At 41.7% G+C, this 18,757-nt stretch overlaps 1 protein-coding gene across 2 annotated transcripts in view; it reads right to left on the bottom strand.

Annotated features, from left to right (window-relative positions):
- Window positions 1-5,633: 5,633 nt before the first annotated feature.
- Window positions 5,634-18,757, bottom strand: part of LOC108696300 (zinc finger protein 511-like) — an 81,653-nt gene continuing 68,529 nt past the window's right edge. For both annotated transcript variants that reach the window (XM_018225550.2, XM_018225551.2), the window contains exon 6: window positions 5,634-5,814. In XM_018225550.2, coding sequence (XP_018081039.1) covers window positions 5,754-5,814 — 61 coding nt within the window. In that variant the 3' untranslated portion in view covers window positions 5,634-5,753. The remainder of the gene's footprint in view (window positions 5,815-18,757) is intronic.

The raw sequence follows: 18,757 nt of genomic DNA, 5'->3' as shown, positions 1-18,757 counted from the left end.
TAAAAGTTAATTTAAAGGCGAACAATCCCTTTAAAAGACTTCATTTTAGACATTATAGACAATATGAAAACTTTATAGCAATTGAATGTTACATCTGCCACTTCAATGTGCCATAAGCAAAGCTTAACCGTCTAAGGGCCCTTAAATACAAGCGTTTACTCCACCACATGGGAATGCATGAGTTAATGGAGCACATCTATCACTTTGTTGCCTGTACCCATGTCACCATACCAGACACATGGAGCATGTTTTTTGGCACCCCCATTAATTTGACTTTCCTTCTACATAGTAACATAGTAACATAGTAAGTAAGGTTGATAAAAGACACATGTCCATCGAGTTCAACCTTTTTTTTTTTATTTATTAACTACCTATCTGCCTATCTACCTATCTGTACATTTTTTCTGGTAGGCTCCTCAACAACCTGTGCTAAAAAATTGTTGTGCAATAAGTTTATAAACTTGTTCCCATTAACTGATCTGGCAGTACCGTTGCTCCAGTCAATATCTGGGTAATTAAAATCCCCCATTATCATTACTTTACCTAAACTAGCAGCCTTTTCTATTTGCATTAGGAGCTTTGTCTCTTCCTCCTCACTTACATTAGGGGGTCTATAGCATACGCCTACAATTAATTTGCTGGATTCTTTATAATTGGTGAAGAACTCCACCCATACAACTTCTGTCCCCTCATTTTCTAACATAACCTCCTCCTTTATATGAGATTTTAAATCCTGCCTAACATACAGACATACCCATCCTCCTTTTCTATTGCCTCTGTCCCTCCGAAACAAAGTATAGCCACTGATATTTACTGCCCAGTCATGCGACTCATTCAGCCATGTTTCGGCCACACCAATCACATCATATTTTCCTTCCAACACCAGCAGCTCCAGCTCTCCCATTTTACCAGTCAGACTTCTTGCATTTGTAAACATACATTTAATACTGGTACAATATTGAACATATGACATGTGGTCCTCCCTATCCTTAACAGTATCCCCAGCCAAATCTCCTCCCCCATTTTCCCTTTCTTTGCCCACTATCTCATCTAATCTGTCTTCCACTGAATCTTTTACTGAACCCTCCCCCCCACACCTAGTTTAAAATCTCCTCCAACCCTCTAGCCATCTTCCCAAAACAGCTGCCCCATCATCATTGAGGTGCAGCCCATCCCTAGCAAAGAGCCTGTAGCCGACTGAAAAATCAGCCCAGTTCTCCAAAAACCCAAAATCCTCCTCCCTACACCAATCTTTCAGCCACGCATTAATCTCCCTACGCTCCCGCTGTCTCCTTAGTGTTGCTCGTGACTCAGGTAATATCTCTGAGAAAATTACCTTGGAAGTCCTCGCCCTCAGCTTTGCACCTAGTTTTTTAAAATCATTTTTGAGGACTTCACCACCTCCTCTAACTTTGTCATTGGTACCTATGTGTACCAAGACCGCTGGGTCTTCCCTAGCCCCTCCCAATAATCTGTCCACTTGTTCCACCACATGCCGAACCCTAGCACCAGGCAAGCAGCAGACTGTTCGGCATGTAGAGGCCTTGCGACAGATTACCCTATCCACCTTTCTAATAATTGAATCTCCTATAACTAGAACCTGCCTTTCCTTCCTTGCACTCCCCCCACCACCCGTATTAGAGCCACTGCCTCCCGGGGTGCTCCGAGAGTCAGCCTGCTCCATACACGCCAGTTCGGAGTTTTCCTCCCCAGCATCTTCAGCCAAAATGGCGAATTTGCTGTTTTGGACAAACTGTGGACCACCCCCCCTACTCTTCTGTCCCCTACTTCCCCTCTTGACTGTCACAAACCTTCCTCCCTCATTAGCCTCCACTGCCCCTTCTCCTCCCCCCACTCCACTAGCCCCTGCCAGTGGTTGCTCTGCGAGCCTCCTGTCATTCCCCTCGTTTGCCGATGCTCTCAGTGCTGCAGGTTCACCCCTTAGAGTCTGCAGCTCAGATTCCAAGATGAAAACCCACCGACATCTCTCACATGTAAATACTGCATGGAACTGCTGCTCCAACACCACATACATGTGACAAGACATACCAGCAAACCCACTCATATTTACACTGGGTACTTACAGGCTCCCAAATGTAATTCCTCACCAACACCTTTTTGGTTTTAAACGCCTTAAGGTTTTTAACGCTGCTTAACACTTAATTCACATGCAACACTTAGATCACATGCAACACTCGCTAAGCAGCTCCCACACTCGCTTTGCCTTCACAAGTTTAAGGTTTCAACCAGGTCTCCTTTAATTGCTGCTTTATAATTTCAGTAATGGGACCTGACTTATTGAAACTAGAAACCTATATTAGAAAAATAAAGTACCATTGCTTTAAGTTATAAGGATATTAGGTGTCCCTTTTTACTTCTATGAGCTGTGTAAATGCACTTGATCATCATGGATCTGGTCAGTGGCTAATGTTTTACAATAAGTGTGCGTTATTCCCTATATAAGTGGTGCATAGTGGTGTTATGGCTATAACTCAATTCTTTTGTAGAGAATAATAATAGTTATAAAAGTAATATATACTGTATACCACATCATGTCAGAAGTTATTTTGCAGCTCCATAGCATACATGTTGCTTTGTGGTGTTTACATGGCTTTTCGTAACTTGCAATATGCCTTTCTTTTACAGTAAATGGTATTTTATTTTCTAGTCAGTTACAACACAGCATTCCGATCCCAGCATTGCCATCCTCGTTTGCAACTTTCAAGGTCAAAGGTTCCCAATACAGCACCTTTGTGTGTATTCGCGGTACAATAAATGCAATACATAAACAGTATTAGAGGTAATGATGGTAAGTTTTAAATTCTCACTAAAAATCTGTCATATATAAGAGGTGGCTGATCAGCTCTGACTCTGGCATCAGCCTCCTTACCTGTTCCTAAAACCTTCGGGTTGGTCCAGATGCAGGCATACACAGCGGATTTCAGCTCTAAAATGCAAAGTATCGGTATGGGACCAGTTATTCAGAATGCTCGGGACCTGGGGTTTTCCAGATAATGGATCTTTTTGTAATTTGGATCTTTATATCTTAGGTCCATTAAAAAATCATGTAAACATTAAATAAACTCAATAGGCTGGCTTTGCTTCCAATAAGGATTAATTATATTTTCGTTTGGATTAAGTACAAGGTACTGTTTTATTATTACAGAGAAAAATTAAAAATAATCCAACCAATTTGGTGTTGCCAGTAATCAGTATTGAGTAATCTTTGTTCACAAAACACCCCAGTACTCAGATGTTCCTGGGAAATGAAAGACATACAACTGTTATCTTTTTTGTTGAAAATGGAGTCAATTATAATGCAGGCTGAGACGGGTTCCCAAACTTTTTCATGACTGTAAGTATGTATAATTTGATGTAAAAATATGCATTATGCTCACTGTTGTTTTTCATGCAGTTTATTGTTGATACCTTTCTAACTTTAAAAGTAAACTGTCATCTGAATAAGTGTTCACATTGCCAGAAAACAATGAGAAATATTGAGTAGTTTTGGGGAAAATTTTAATTTCCTTTATGTAAAATACAGAGAATTTAAAATATCCAGAATGCTTGGGACCTGCGGTTTTACAGATATCGGATCTTTCTGTAATTTAGATCATCATACATTGTCTACTAGAAAATGTCACTTTAAATTTGGGGGGTCCCGCCAAAGTTGCTCCAATTGGGCCCCGCAGTTGGTAAGACAGGCCCTGGCAGCCGGCACAAACAATTGGGAAGAAGTTGATAAGTTGCACCCTTGGTGGAGAGCAACAGAGAAGGTGAAAGGAGCAGAAAAGATGGATCATGGAGCTAATAGGGGTAAATACAACCACTGTTATCTAGGGATCTTGAACTACTATTAGTCTCATGATGTATAGCAATGAAGTGTCTGGCAAGTGCTCTGGTGTTTACTTGCTTGTATCTGTTATCTAAGGATCGTGACCTACTATTAATCTGATGTTGAACGGAATAGTGATGTATGTGCTGGGGGTAAAGAGTGAACAGGACTAAATGTGTGAGGGTGTATGTAGTGTGATGAAAGTAGTGTGTGGAACTAAAATGTACATCTGAGTGTAGGTAGGGCAAATAGTGAATGAAAGGTGAACTGTAACTGACGTGAATGGTGTGGTGAATCGTTGTGAGTGGAAAGTGTGTAGCCACATTGTGTGGAGACTTCTTATGTGTTGTCACTGTGTAGTGGGGAAATGTGTTACGGGCACTATGGCTGTGTGGCGTGAAGTGACATTTGTGAATGTTGGAATGGATAATGAAGTTATGTGTGTGATTTATGTGACGCTTCCTGATGTTATGTGCAACCTATGCTGTGGAGTTGCTGTCATAGCATGGGACGTCTCGTGTTATGCGTGAACACCGTATATTAAGAAGAGAGGTTGTGTTGTTCGTGTAAATGTGATGTGGAAAACAGACAAGTGCTGTGAATGTGTGCTAGGATCAAAGGTGAAAATTAAGTGTGGGTTACTATATGGGTTGATGAGTGAATGTAGACTGTGATATATGATGTGCTCAATGTGCATGTGCCGTGCAGAGACTGGTGTGGTTACCCTATAGAATGGGTTAATCAAATGTGTGATATCCCTTGGTACTATAACTAAATGAAAAGGGATGTGAAAAGGAAAAAGGTGAAATGTCGTGATATGTGTAGCAAGATGGATCTCGTGTTGACAGCAGCTCAAGCAGCTGTCGGCAGTGACGCCACCCACACCCCCGGAAGCTTCTCTTTCCTTAGTGTTATGGCGCCGCCATTGTCCCAGTGCCTAACATGGAAGAATTGCATCAGGAAACACTGGAGCCACGAGGGGCTCCCGCTACCCTGAATATCCCCAGCCCCAGGACCTGGCCCTCTTAGCCCCGGACTCGCCTGCTCCGGCTCCCGTTCTCCTCGCAGCCCAAGACCCCAGGAATCTTCAGGTCGAACAGGGAGAAAATGGGTCCGGTTGAATGTTGGCGGCACTTACTTTCTGAGCACCAAGCGGACCCTTTGTCGGGATCCCAAATCCTTCTTATACCGCCTGTGCCAGGAGGACCCGGACCTGGATTCGGACAAGATGACGCCACCCCCTTTTACGCCAAATACCTGCAGTATATATATGTGTGTGGGGTGCAGTCCTGCTTGTGTCGTTAGGCATTGGCACCATTCTACCCTCACTCTGTGTGTGTGTCTCTCATCAGTACCAGTGATAGGCAGGCAACACTTAACCTCTAGTATTACCAATAGCTTTATTAGATCTTTGATACTGGGGCTCATTTATTAACGCTGGGCAAATTTGCCCATGGGTGGTTACCTATAACAACAACCAATCAGCGATTAGCTTTTTAAAGCCAGCTGCAAGTAGAATAATGAATGCAGCAGTCTGATTGGTTGCCATGGGTTACTGCCCATGGGCAAATTTGCCCAGTGTTGATAAATGACCTCTGTCCCACCCTGCTATGGGTTCTGGGTATTTATTCATGAAATTGCCACTACGCCATCCTGGTTTAGTTGGGGGTGTGGCCTCTAGAATTTTTTTTGCGGCGCGCTTCGCCTTTTGCCTGTGGGCAGGGCTACATCTGCCACACACCCCAATTCAAGCACTGATTGGTTCACTTATATTTTATCATATTAAACAAACAACCAGTATAAAAAGGATTTTATTACACTTGTGCACAGCCATAGCTACAGTCAAAAATTTTTAATATCTGTGAGAAGGTAAAACCATAGCATTGCCTAAAGAAAATATAAATTATCATAGATCATATCATTTTTCAAAGCTGAATCCTCTCACCGTTCCATGACCAAAGCAAATAGTAGAAGGGATCCTTGAAATAAAAAATAAACAAGCAACAAGCAATGAATAAAAGTACAGACTATTAAAAAAGTAATTTTATGTAATAACAATATTATTATTATTTATATAAACATATGAGAATTATGTAAAACAATAGTATCTATCAGGGAAATATCATCGTTGCAGGGGAATCAGTATAGAATGGTGGTGTAGGCACCTATAAAAGGCTTTAGTTTATCCACTGGGACAAATCCTTGATGGAATAGGAACTAGGAGTGTTGTTACAAATTTAGATGTAGTAAGAAATGCATGTACACAGTAGCAGAGACTGACAACTTATTGTCGAATATTACTTATATATACTTGAATACACTTGATTGGTATAAAAAAATTGCTTTCACTTTACAAAGCACTATAAGTATAGTATATGCAGTACAATTAAGATCTTTACTATTAAAAAGGACAATACTGAAATTTTGTTTTTTTAATTCGTTAGTACAGAACGAAAAAAAAACACAAAGACAAAGTAAACGTTTAAATCACTAAGTCTTTATAAAGAAATAACTTACCGAAACTCCACTTGCGCTCCTCTTCAGAAAAGGTGACACGGCGACGATCCATCGTGCAGCACTTGATTTCTCCTCAATGGCTATCTTCTATAAGGAAGGCAGGGAGGAGAAATTGAGCACCGCACGATGGATCAGCTTTTCTGAACAGGAGCGCAAGTGGAGTTTCGGTAAATTATTTCTTTATAAAGACTTAGTGATTTAATAAAGACTTAGCGATTTAAAAGTTTAATTTGTCTTTGTGGGGTTTTTTTTTTCGTTTTATACTAACGAATTTAATTTTTTTTTTTTTACTGGTCCTTTAAGAAAGTCTGAAAAACTTAAATTTATAGTAAACTTAGTATGGAATATTTTATTAATGAAGTAATTCTGGGTGAGGTAGAATTGTTTACACTGGGCGAAAAGGACCATAACCCTTTCACTGTCAGAAGATCTTTCTGAAACACAGCATTTATTGCCAAGCTATTTGGAAGCATTTTTTGCTCATATATTGTGCTTTTTTCACAGGAAAATCTTTATGAAATCAGGGTTATCATATATTGCGGCGGATTTAAAGGTATTTAAATAGCGGTAGATTCTGTGGAGTGCATTTGGATTGAAGACCCTGGTATGAGGGGATTGTTCTGCAAGGTCTCCCAGGTATTGAACTCCCTGCCTTGACCAGTAGAGAAAGTCCTCTAGGTTGCAGAAATGGGGAAGGTTGGAGTTACCCTACTATGGCAAGCAAGAGTTAAGACCGATGGGGCCTTTTTTGGAAGCTTTAGTGCTTGGTGTAGTAATATGTATGGGACAAGTGTGTATAGCTTTCCTACATATTGTTAAAGGGATACTGTCATGGGAAAAAAAAATTTTTTCAAAATGAATCAGTTAATAGTGCTGCTCCAGCAGAATTCTGCACTGAAATCCATTTCTCAAAAGAGGAAACAGATTTTTTTATATTCAATTTTTAAATCTGACATGGACCTAGACATTTTGTCAATTTCCCAGCTGCCCCTGGTCATGTGACTTGTGCCTGCACTTTAGGAGAGAAATGCTTTTTGGCAGGCTGCTGTTTTTCCTTCTCAATGTAACTGAATGTGTCTCAGTGGGACATGGGTTTTTACTATTGAGTGCTGTTCTTAGATCTACCAGGCAGCTGTTATCTTGTGTTAGGGAGCTGTTATCTGGTTACCTTCCCATTGTTCTTTTGTTTGGCTGCTGGGGGGAAAAAGGGAGGGGGTGATATCACTCCAACTTAGCAGTAAAGAGTGATTGAAGTTTATCAGAGCACAAGTCACATGACTTGGGGCAGCTGGGAAATTCACAATATGTCTAGCCCCATGTCAGATTTCAAAATTGAATATAAAAAAATCTGTTTGCTCTTTTAAGAAATGGATTTCAGTGCAGAAATCTGCTGGAGCAGCACTATTAACTGATTCATTTTGAAATTTTTTTTTTCCCATGACAGTATCCCTTTAACATTGAAGCACAAAACTTTAGTATTTACCAGTGACAGCTATCTACATTCATTTACACATTTCAGTTCCTAACTAATTTAAATGATTGTCAATAACCCCTAGTTGACGATGCCTACTTCAAAGGATCACCTATTGCTTTTTTTGGTTTTTGTTTTATAGTTTTTATTTTTGCATTTTTAACTTTATTAAACAGCAAGAAAAGGACAAAGATAAACAGAAATAAGTAGTTTGCCACTGGAGTTGGTAAAGTATATATCAAATAACATCAACTATTGGGGTCTGTGGAAGTATTCTGCCTGGCAAGCCATAGGCCCCAGCTTGGCTCAAACTTTTGTCGGACAGCCTCAGGCTAGATAAGTCAGTTTTTGGCTGGGAAGGGTATCATTCCAAAAGGCGAAGGAAGGGGCAGCGTCTATTTCCAGTGGAGTAGGAGAGCTTTTTTTTTTTTTTTGCATAGTTGAGGAGCTGGATGTAGCAAAGTTTGACTTAGGAACAGAGACCCAGATCGTTGGCCACACCCAACAGACAAACCAGCGGGGACTTGTTCAGTGAGGAATTGTTCAGTATTAAAGTAAAATCTGAGGAAGCTGAGTACCCGAATGGCAGCGTGAACCGTGAGCTCTGCTCACACACCACAAATTCAGCAATTAAGAAGTTTTTGAATGCAGGTTAACAGGCTTCCCCCCCCAAAACGAAATCACACAAGTGGGGCCCAAATCCAAAACCGTCTCTAAAGCCAGCAATATGGCTGGTAAGCAGGTAAATGGCCCCAAGCAGCCAAGATGGCGACACCGGACAAAGTGCCTGACCAACTCATAATAGACCATATTTATAGGACACTAAATAATAAACAATACTAAATAAACCCAGAGATGGAGAACAGCCAAGGGATGTGATCCTGCATTTAAATTACTACAATATTAAAGAACTAATCCTTTGCAGAAATTACAATACCACTACAAAGCTGTAATATTGCCTCCACACGCATATTGCACAGTAACTAAGCCTGCACACTAAAACAGCTGGAGAAGTTGACAGCACCACAATCTCCATAATCTGCATTAACATCAATCTATCCTTTCTTTCAACGTTTAAAAAACAGTCATCTATATATACAATTCAAGTTGGTATTGGAAACTGAAAATCCACCATACATGGCATGCAGCCGAATGGTAAAGATGAGAAAAAGCCCTCCCCCATATGGGCCACAGGCAATGGGCCCACACAGACTGCACAATTCTGCTTGCACGCAAAATCACTTGCAAGTCTCATGTTTTACTGTTTTGCTCGTCATGTCACCATGTCGCATACAGATTGAAGTGCTCCATGGGCATCTCTTATCTAAGCTTTATCCTCCTTAAAAACCAATATGAGCTTGGTCCTAATAATGCATAATGTAAAAAGGGTAAAAAAAACAAAAAAAAACACAAATGGAGGCTAGCAGCCAACTATAATAAAACACATTAGAAGGAGCAATAATTTTTATGCTGGAAACTCATTTTGCAATAGAACACGAATAGTGGGCCTCTGATATAGTTAAAAAAACTAGGTCCGGCAGTCCTCATTAAGAAGAACATCCCCTTTATAGAAAAATAAATTATCAGGGATCCCAAGGGGTGTTTCATAATTATTACATTCATATTGAATAATAGGGATTCAACACTTGCATTGGTTCATGCACCCAATGATAATCAGAAACCATTTTATATTACCTTGGAAGCCAAACTAGCCTCTATACTCTCAGGCTATATATTTATGGGGCGGATGGGTTAATTTATGTTGAAGAGCAGAGGTGAACTGAATATACTGCTGTATGAACAAGCTGAGAAAGATCTCTGGTTTACTGTGAGGGTACCTGGTGATCTAGCAGTGGTACAGCTGGGAAGGCCGCCGCATCTTTCTTCTCCAACCACAGTATTGTAATGCCGAGCATGCACATGCCTATTCCGGGTTTGACGTGCCGATGCACCTGATGTCATTGCGCATTGGCGTACAGTTGGTAACTCATTGCCCAACATAGGTCTATTTTCATAGTTTCATATTGCTAGTTGTCTTGTCTATTCCTGATCCTGCCTGTCCCCAACCACTCCTTGTCGGCTGCTTGTCCTAACCCTTCCCCATTATTTTACTACTCTTTTGGATACTGTTTTTGTATTGCGATGGTGTTTGACCTGGCCTGCTGTGATCTCAACTACTCTCTCATCTCCTGAATTTGTACTGCTTATCCTGATTGGTATCGGAATGACCACGCGTCCTTGTTCTCTGTTCCTGTTGCAAACGTATGGTTCACATGCCTGCCCAGAACGATCTCCTTGATCCTTCTCACATTAAGACCTGGCGACATCAGAGTAGCGGAGGCCTCCTCCCGAAGTGAAAGGCGGCTGTTATTTTTTTTTAAAATAGGAGTTGGTTTTGGCAATCTCTCTCTCTTAAAAGCCGCATACTGGCGGGGGAGGATCTAGCCCTCAGACTGAAACCAAGGTTCAAGAGACACTGACTAGAAGTAATGCTACTATGCAGAGAAGTAAAAGACTTTTTATACTATGACCAGAGGTAAACAAGTTAGGGACCACTGTATGGGGTTTACCTTGACGTGGTATGGTGGTTTATCAACTTTATGATCATAACTTTGTAACTAAAAGCCCCTGTTTCGTAAACACATGCACTTGCATTTATACTGAATTACTTATGAGACAGGGGATCAGTAATGTGCACTGAAAAGTAGCACTTCCATTAAACTTAAATATACTTTAACTTAGCCTTTTGAGTGCTCCCACAACCCCCCTTTTTGTATATTGCATACAGTGTCCTGCCTTTCTAGATTTTGGGGCAGCTTCGCATTTCTTAGATATTGGCTTTGTCCCTCCAATCAAGTTGTTGGCCATTGATGGTAGTCCCCTTGGGGATGGGTTGGTGTCTTCCCAGTCTGAAAAGCTTGTCATGTCTGTGGGGAATCCACACCCACTTTAAACCACACCCATGTTACCACAAGACCATATACACATTAATTGATTGGTGCTCACTGCAGGGATATTATTCATATGTGAAAAAAGTTGTCATATTAAGACATACCCTTAAATCCATATACCTTCTCATCCCCTATGGATAACACACCACCCCCAGCACATGATTAAACACCTTAGGGGCCCCTAACAATAATTTATTTTCAAATGCGAACAAACCCCCAGAACAAATACCAGACTTATGTTCCACAGGCAGAGCAGGGCACATACAGGCAGAGTATGCCACACACAGTGCTGGACTGGGGTGCCTGGGGCCCACCAGGAAACCTGATCTCTAGGGCCCACATCCCCATGGTACCAAAATTTTCAGTGAAATTAAATGGGTCAGATTAACTCATCAGTAGAGTGAAACTTGGTTTTAGGAGGTAAAAAACAATATTTTTGTCTGCTTATCCCTACCCCAGTAACAGATTGGACATTGAAACTGATTTTTTTAAGTAACATTTTTTATTTTTATTAAATATAAAGGATGGCACAAGTTCATGTATAAATACCCCAGTGGCAAGTTAATATATAAATACCCACAAAGCTCCCAAAAGATGGCAGAGTGGCAAGTTCATGTATAACTACCCTCAAAGCTCACAAAAAGATGGCAGAGTGGCAAGTTCATGTATAAATAGCCCCAAAGCCCACAAAAAGATGGCAGAGTAGCAAGTTCATGTAAACTACCCTCAAATCTCACAAAAAGATGGCAGAGTGGCAAGTTCACGTATAACTACCCCCCAAAGCTAACAAAAAGAAAACATTTTAAAAATCAGTGCTGTCTGGCATGGTGGCCGTGGCTGCTACTGCGCAAAGTCTTAATAGAAAGAATAGAATTTTCCCGGTGCCCCGGCAGACCAGTCCGAACCTGGTCACACAGTATGCATAGTATGTCACACACAGGCAGAGTATCTCACTCACAGGCAGAGTATGTCACTCACAGGCAGAGTATGTCAGATACAGGCAGAGCAGGGCACACACAGGCAGAGTATGTCACACACAGGCAGAGTATGACACACACAGGGAGCATAGGGAAGGCAAAACAGAGCAGGAGACAGGGAAACCTATCAGGACCACTCTAAAATGTAATACATACAGTGACACAGTACTGGTGCCCCATTAGCACTTTGTATAAAGTGTGAACAGGTGAACAATGTGGGCAGTTTCAGTCTGGGTCTTGAGTGTGAACAGTACAGGGTTTTAGGGTCTGGCCACACGAGCAGATTCAGGGAGATTAGTCACCCCAGCGACAAATCTCCTCTTCTTCGGGGTGACAATCTGCTCATGTGGCCTGACCTTTACAGTGTGAACAAAAGAGGTGTCAATGCAGGGGGATCACAGGTGTGAACAATATAGGGGATTAGTCTGAATTTTCAAGTTTAAACAATGCAGGGGCCAGTTAATCTCTGTAGTTATACCATTTAAATCTTACACATGGTAGGTGGGGGGCCACACAAGGGGGGGTTGCGGGCCACCTGTTGGACAACCCTGTTCTAGAGGGTTCTAGAATGTGGTTACAGTCTTTACTGATCATAGAAATCTAAGTGCTTAAATCCCAGACAGGCTAGGTGGGCATTGATTTTAACCTGCTTCAATTTTTGTAATAACATACAGGCTTTAGGAAAAGAATACTAAAGCAGATGAACTTTCTAGAAGCTTTGTATCCAGTCCTAAAGAGTCTGAACCTAATCCTATTGTGTCTAAGGAAGTCATTGTAGCAGCCCTGAGTCGAGGTCTGTTTTCCGCATTGTCTAAAGCCCAGGTTAATTCTCCTCCTAATGTGCCTCCAGGCAAACTTTTTGTTCCAGAAAACCTTTGTGAGGCTTGTTATAATACAGAACTCCTTCCCTGTATTAAAAGTATTGCCCAAGGCAGGCCCTGCACTCCCTCCTAGTTTTATTGCAGCTCTAGCCCTGTGTTCCTGAAATTTCCCTCCAAAGGAGAGCCGTGCACGTGAGCTGAGCAAAAGGCCCACACCCTAGCTCCTCTGTGCATGTGAAAGAAGACAAGGTTTCATGTGACTCAGCCAATCAGGGCAGACTTTGCTCCTCTCCCTCCCCCCATTCTGCTGGAGGAGATTTAATACACTGCCTGGGGGAACAGAGGATCAGAATCTTTCCTGTACTGGACTAGAGCTTCGGTTCCGTTCAGCTGTGGGAGTATAACCTCATCTCCTGTGTGGACTCATTTATAACCTGTGTGGATTTATATCCTGTGTGGACTCATTTTTCTCCTGTGTGGATTTATATCCTGTGTGGATTTATCTCCTGTGTGGACTCATTTATCTCCTGTGTGGACTCATTTATCTCCTGTGTGGACTCATTTATCTCCAGTGTGGACTTTTCTCCTGTGTGGATTTATAACCTGTGTGGATTTATATATATATTGTATCATACTCCCATCCAAGTAAGATATCCCTGTATGCCTAATCTGCGTGCTCTACAATAAACGGGTGTGTTTCTGTATAAATTCTGTTTTATTCCCTGTCCTGGTGTCGGGTGTGTATTCACTTTTTATTGAACCTATAACAAGGCTTGTTTGAGACTCACAATTCTAGGGTAGCCGGGCAATCTTGGCCACAGCAAAACCTGTTCTCTTTTCTCTTGCATTCGCTGGTGGCTAGTTATATTGATTCGTGCCCGGTTTGTCAACGTTCTTAACCTTCCAGATCCTTACCTCAGGGGTTGCTAAAGTCGCTTCCTATTACCAAAAGCCCATGGACTCACATCACCATGGATTTCATTGAGGAATTACATCCCTCTAAGGGAAATACTGTGGGTAGCTTTAGTAAAATGTCCCATTTCATTTCCCTACCCACCCTCCCCTCTGCTACGTCCCTTGCCACATTCTTCTTGTCTCATATATTTAAGTTTCATGGGGCTCCATTGAACATTCTGGCTGATAGGGGGGTTTGGCTTGTGTCTAGATTTTAGCGGGTCTTCTGCTCTCTTATGGGTACAGATTTGTCCTTCTCCTCTACAAACTAATGGCCAGACGGAGAGGACAAATCAATCACTAGAACAATATCTCCGATTTTACATCTCCAGTAATCTGTCAATTTGGGCAGATTTTCTTCCATGGGCCGAGTTTACATACAACATGACTCACTCGTCCACTGGTGAATCTCCACTTTTCATTGTTTTTGCCTATCATCCAAGAGCCTTTTTATTTTCTGGGCAGCCCTAAAATGTTCCTGCTATCAACTCGTTGGTTGACCATTTCTCTAAGATTTGGCAAGGAGTCAATATTCATTGCCAAAAGAGAGCCTCTGATAGGCATAGGAGAGTGTCATCTGTTTATCAGGTTGGTAATAAGTTTGTCTTCTAAGAAAATTCCTCTAAAAGTCACTTCCGCCAGGTTAGGTCATAAATTCATTGGTCCTATTCCTGTGGCCGAGGTGAATAATCCCAGCACAGTCAGATTAGATCTACCTCCTGAATTTAAGAATTACTAAACTAACTCTTTCCATGATTCTTTATCGAAGCATGCCAGAGTTGTTCGTTAAAACTCTCCTCATCCTCTGATCTCAAGTTCAGCCTGAGTATTTGATGCAAAGGTTGGTAGATTTCTGTCTTTCCAGGGGTAAAAAAGTGTGTTTGGTCCACTGGAAGGGTTAAGGTCTTGAGGAGAGGACTTGGATTTCAGCCTCTGATGTTCATGCTGACCATCGCAAGTTTCAGTTTCATGCTAGGTTCTGCTGTGTTCATCCCGAAGTGAAAGGTGGCTGTTACAAGCGGAAGAGTGAGCTGTGACCGGGACCTTGCCATTAGTTCTGGGTTTGGGATTCCATTGGTAACAGACACATCACTAGCACATAAACTTAGCCCCAGAGCCAACAGTCCAACTCTACACCCCCTCCATGAACCCAATGGGAAACTCAATTATGATTTGGGTACTATAGCTCATATGTTTCAAACTGACCAGACCGAACCAAGATCACCCCATCTATATTTTACAAAAAAACAGCTAAGAATCTCTCTAACAACTTCCTAATCACCCTTGGACAGCATTCACCAAATAGGTTAATTGACCCTCTGGGCTAATGGACAGGACTTCCTCCACAAGTTAAAAGTTAACTCCACCTCTACTCACCCGTCTTTTTTGTCCTGTCCGGAGGCCGATGGCTGGATGATTCTCTCTGGTGCTTACTCTCTCTTCCCCCGAGTTAGTGCTGGAAGTCCTGAAGCTCCCCAGTACAGGGGTTAGCTAAGGAAGGCAGGATCAGGCGAAAGACAAGCGAAGGAGGCCAGCCCTTGACTAAGTGCCCTGAATGGGTGCGAAATGTGTAGGGTGGATGGAGAAGCAGATTTATATTTTAACTTTGTATAAATAAAATATTCTTTTAATTTAATCTCTCTGGTCCTGTGGATCTGTTGAGTGCCCGTCGGGCAAATCACCTTACCCCAAGGGTAAAAGGTGAGAAATTTGTGGAGAACAATAAATAAGAGAGTTTACATTATTGCCTAATGTTTATTATTATTATTATGCAGCCTTCCTGACACTGAAAAGAAGGACAAGATGCCGGAAAAACCTACTCCTGTGACACAGAACCAGGAAGAGCCGGGGATATCACAGATACAAGCAAACCAAGCCTTTGCAGAGTGCTTAGCAGAGGTCATTAAACAGGCAGTTGTGCAAGGCTTCCAAGACTTTTCCTAGAAAAAAGCCTCAGGAACACTGAGACCAGTGTTAGATATGAGGAAATTGAACAAATTCTTGGAAAAAAGAAGTTTCAGGATGGAGTCATCTTAGTTGCTCTCATAGCCGAGCTAAGAAAAGAACAGAAAGCAGTATTTCATTATTAGACGACATCCTAGTGACTGCCAGATCACAAGCAGAAGCCGAACACCACACAACAAGAGCGTTAAGAGTTTCTTCAGCTTCACGGATGGGTCATCAATGTATAAAAAAAGCAATCTATGTCCGACAAGATCTCGAACATTTCTAGGGGCATATTTTCAAATAAACAAGAACTTGGTGAGTCTGCCGTCTGAAAAGCAAGAGAAAAGGATCAAGGCTATGACAAATTTCAGGAGTCAAACAGTTGTTACAGAACGCCATTTTCTAGAAATATTGGGTCTGATGTCTTCAATAATTCAGATGGTAAAGTGGGCAAGATGGCATTCAAGATTTCTGCAGAACTTCCTATTAAGGAAAGTGAAAAAGCCTCAGTTGATGTTACAAAATACATTAGTACTGCCTCAAGAGTTAAAAAACAGATTGAGATGGTGGTGCGTTCCAGAAAATCTTGGAAGAAGTATGTGTCTGGAGGAACCAGAATGGGTGATCTTAACAACTGACGCATCAGGGTCCAGTTGGGGGGCTCATGTGGAAGATCAGTTTGCCCAAGGCTCCTGGGAGATGAGTCAGATATCGTTGATTGTTCTGGAATTAAAAGCAATAAGAAAAGCCCTTTTTGCATTCATGTCTGACAATGTTACAGCAGTAGTGTATGTACAAAAGCAAGGAGGCACCAGAAGTATGGTGTTGTTAAAGTTGTCGCAGGAAAATCTGACAGCTGTTCATCTGCCAGGAGTGGAAAATCAGAAAGCAGACTTTTTATGTCGGGTCACTATAGATCCTGGAGAATGGAGTCTTCACAAAGACATTTTCCAAGACCTAGTAGAAGTTTGGGGTCTTCCAGACATAGATGCCATGGCGTCAGTTCAAAAAAGAAAATGTCAGAGATTCTTTTCAAGGTTCCCATGCAAAGAAGCAGCAGCTCTAGACAGCCTAAGACAAGATTGGTCCATAGGGCTGATTTAAATTTTTCCTCCAATTCCACTCATATGGAAGGTGCTGAGGAAAGTAGAACGGGAAGCAGCAGAAGCAGTGGTAGTGATTCTCTTCTGGCCAAGGAGACCATGGTTTCCATTGCTTTGCAAATTAACCTTGATGGAACCCAGGAGAATCCCCAGGTTTCCAGGGTGGTTATCCCAGGGGATGTTCCAGTGCCAGGAAGAGAATCACCTGTCCTTTATAGCCTGGAGATTGAAAGAGAGGCTTAAGAAACTAAATTTGAAGGAGGATATTGTTTAGTTTTTTCTGAAATCAAGAAAACATTCAATGTCTACACAATACTATAAAGTTTGGGACAAATTTGTGAAGTTCACAATTGATAAGGGCCAAGACCCCATCTGTATAACAGCTTCTCTTCTGGTGGATTTCCTTATCGCAGGATATCAGAAAGGCCTGCACATGAATACGTTTAAAGTGCAAGCATCAGCAGTGTCAGCATTAACAGGGAAAACTTGCTCTGGATCCGTTAGTCCAAAGATTTTTTAATGCAATGATGAGAATAAAACCTTGCATTAAGGAAATATCTCCGCCATGGGATTTACCATCTGTGTTAGATGCATTGACACGATCACCTTTTGAACCAATACAGGAAATTTCTCTTTGGAACCTTATGTTAAAGGTTATTTTATTGGTGGCAGTTACATCAGCCTGTCAAGTAGGAGAATTGGCCGCGTTATGTGCTTCAAAACCGTTTACAACTGTCTTCAAATACAAAGTAATTTACGGCCTGCCTTTAAGTTTCTGCCTAAGGTGATATCCAAGTTTCATATGGATTTGGAAGTTGTACTTCCCTTATTTTGTCCATCTACAAAAACAGAAAAAGAGGCTCATTGGCATACCTTGGATCTAGTTAGAGCAATAGAGGTTTACCTACAGAGAACAAGTACCTGTGAAAATCTGATCAATCTGTTCGTAATTCCCTGTGGTTTTAGGAAAGGAAAAGCGCCGTCTAAAAGAATGATAAAGTCCAGGATCATAGTGGCTATTGTAAAATCATACAATACAGCAGGCAGGAAGGTTCCCCGGGGGCTGAAGGCCCAAGCCACTAGAGCATTGGCATGGGAGTTGAGGAGTAACACTAGCATGAAAAATGTTCTTTGGGGTGCCAAATAAGTACTGTGATTGGACATTTGGTAGCCCCTATGTTGATTGTCAACCTACATTGAGACTCTGTTTGGCAGTGTACCTGGTTTTTATACAACCAAAGCTTGCCTCCAAGCCAGGAATTAAAAAAAAAAAGGACCTGCTTTGAGGACACTGAGAGCAATATCCAAGGGTATAAAAATAGGGGTGTGGAAGCACTCTAAAGGCTAAGTAATAGTATATTTAAGTATAAAGGAAGTGCTAGTTTTAATGCACATTCCCTGGGCCCCTGTCTCAAAAGTAAGTTTACAAAACAGGGGTTTTTAGTTACAAAGTTATGATCATAAAGTTGAAAAGCCACCATACCACGTCAAGGTAAACCCCACATGGCGGTCCCCAACTTGTTTGCCTTTCGGCCATAGTATAAAAAGTCTTACTGCATAGTAGCATTCAGTGTAATCAGTGTCTGTTGAACCTTGGTTTCAGTGAAAAGGATCTATCCTCCCCCGCCAGTATGCGGCTTTTAAGGGAGAGGCATTGTCCAACCAACGCCCATTTTTAAAAGTATAGGGCCCCATTAGTTTAAGGGGGGGTATGGGGTGCTATTAAAAACCACATGAAGCTCAGCCACAGCTTCTGGCAACAATACAATGTATAAAAATAGGGGTGTGGAAGCACTCTAAAGGCTAAGTAATAGTATATTTAAGTATAAAGGAAGTGCTAGTTTTAATGCACATTCCCTGGGCCCCTGTCTCAAAAGTAAGTTTACAAAACAGGGGTTTTTAGTTACAAAGTTATGATCATAAAGTTGAAAAGCCACCATACCACGTCAAGGTAAACCCCACATGGCGGTCCCCAACTTGTTTGCCTTTTGGCCATACTGGCGGGGGAGGATAGATCCTTTTCACTGAAACCAAGGTTCAACAGACACTGATTACACTGAATGCTACTATGCAGTAAGACTTTTTATACTATGGCCGAAAGGCAAACAAGTTAGGGACCGCCATGTGGGGTTTACCTTGACGTGGTATGGTGGCTTTTCAACTTTATGATCATAACTTTGT

Source organism: Xenopus laevis, chromosome 7L (genome assembly GCF_017654675.1).
Source record: "Xenopus laevis strain J_2021 chromosome 7L, Xenopus_laevis_v10.1, whole genome shotgun sequence".
NCBI classification, from domain to species: Eukaryota; Metazoa; Chordata; class Amphibia; order Anura; family Pipidae; genus Xenopus; species Xenopus laevis.
This window is presented reverse-complemented; position numbering and strand designations above follow the sequence as displayed.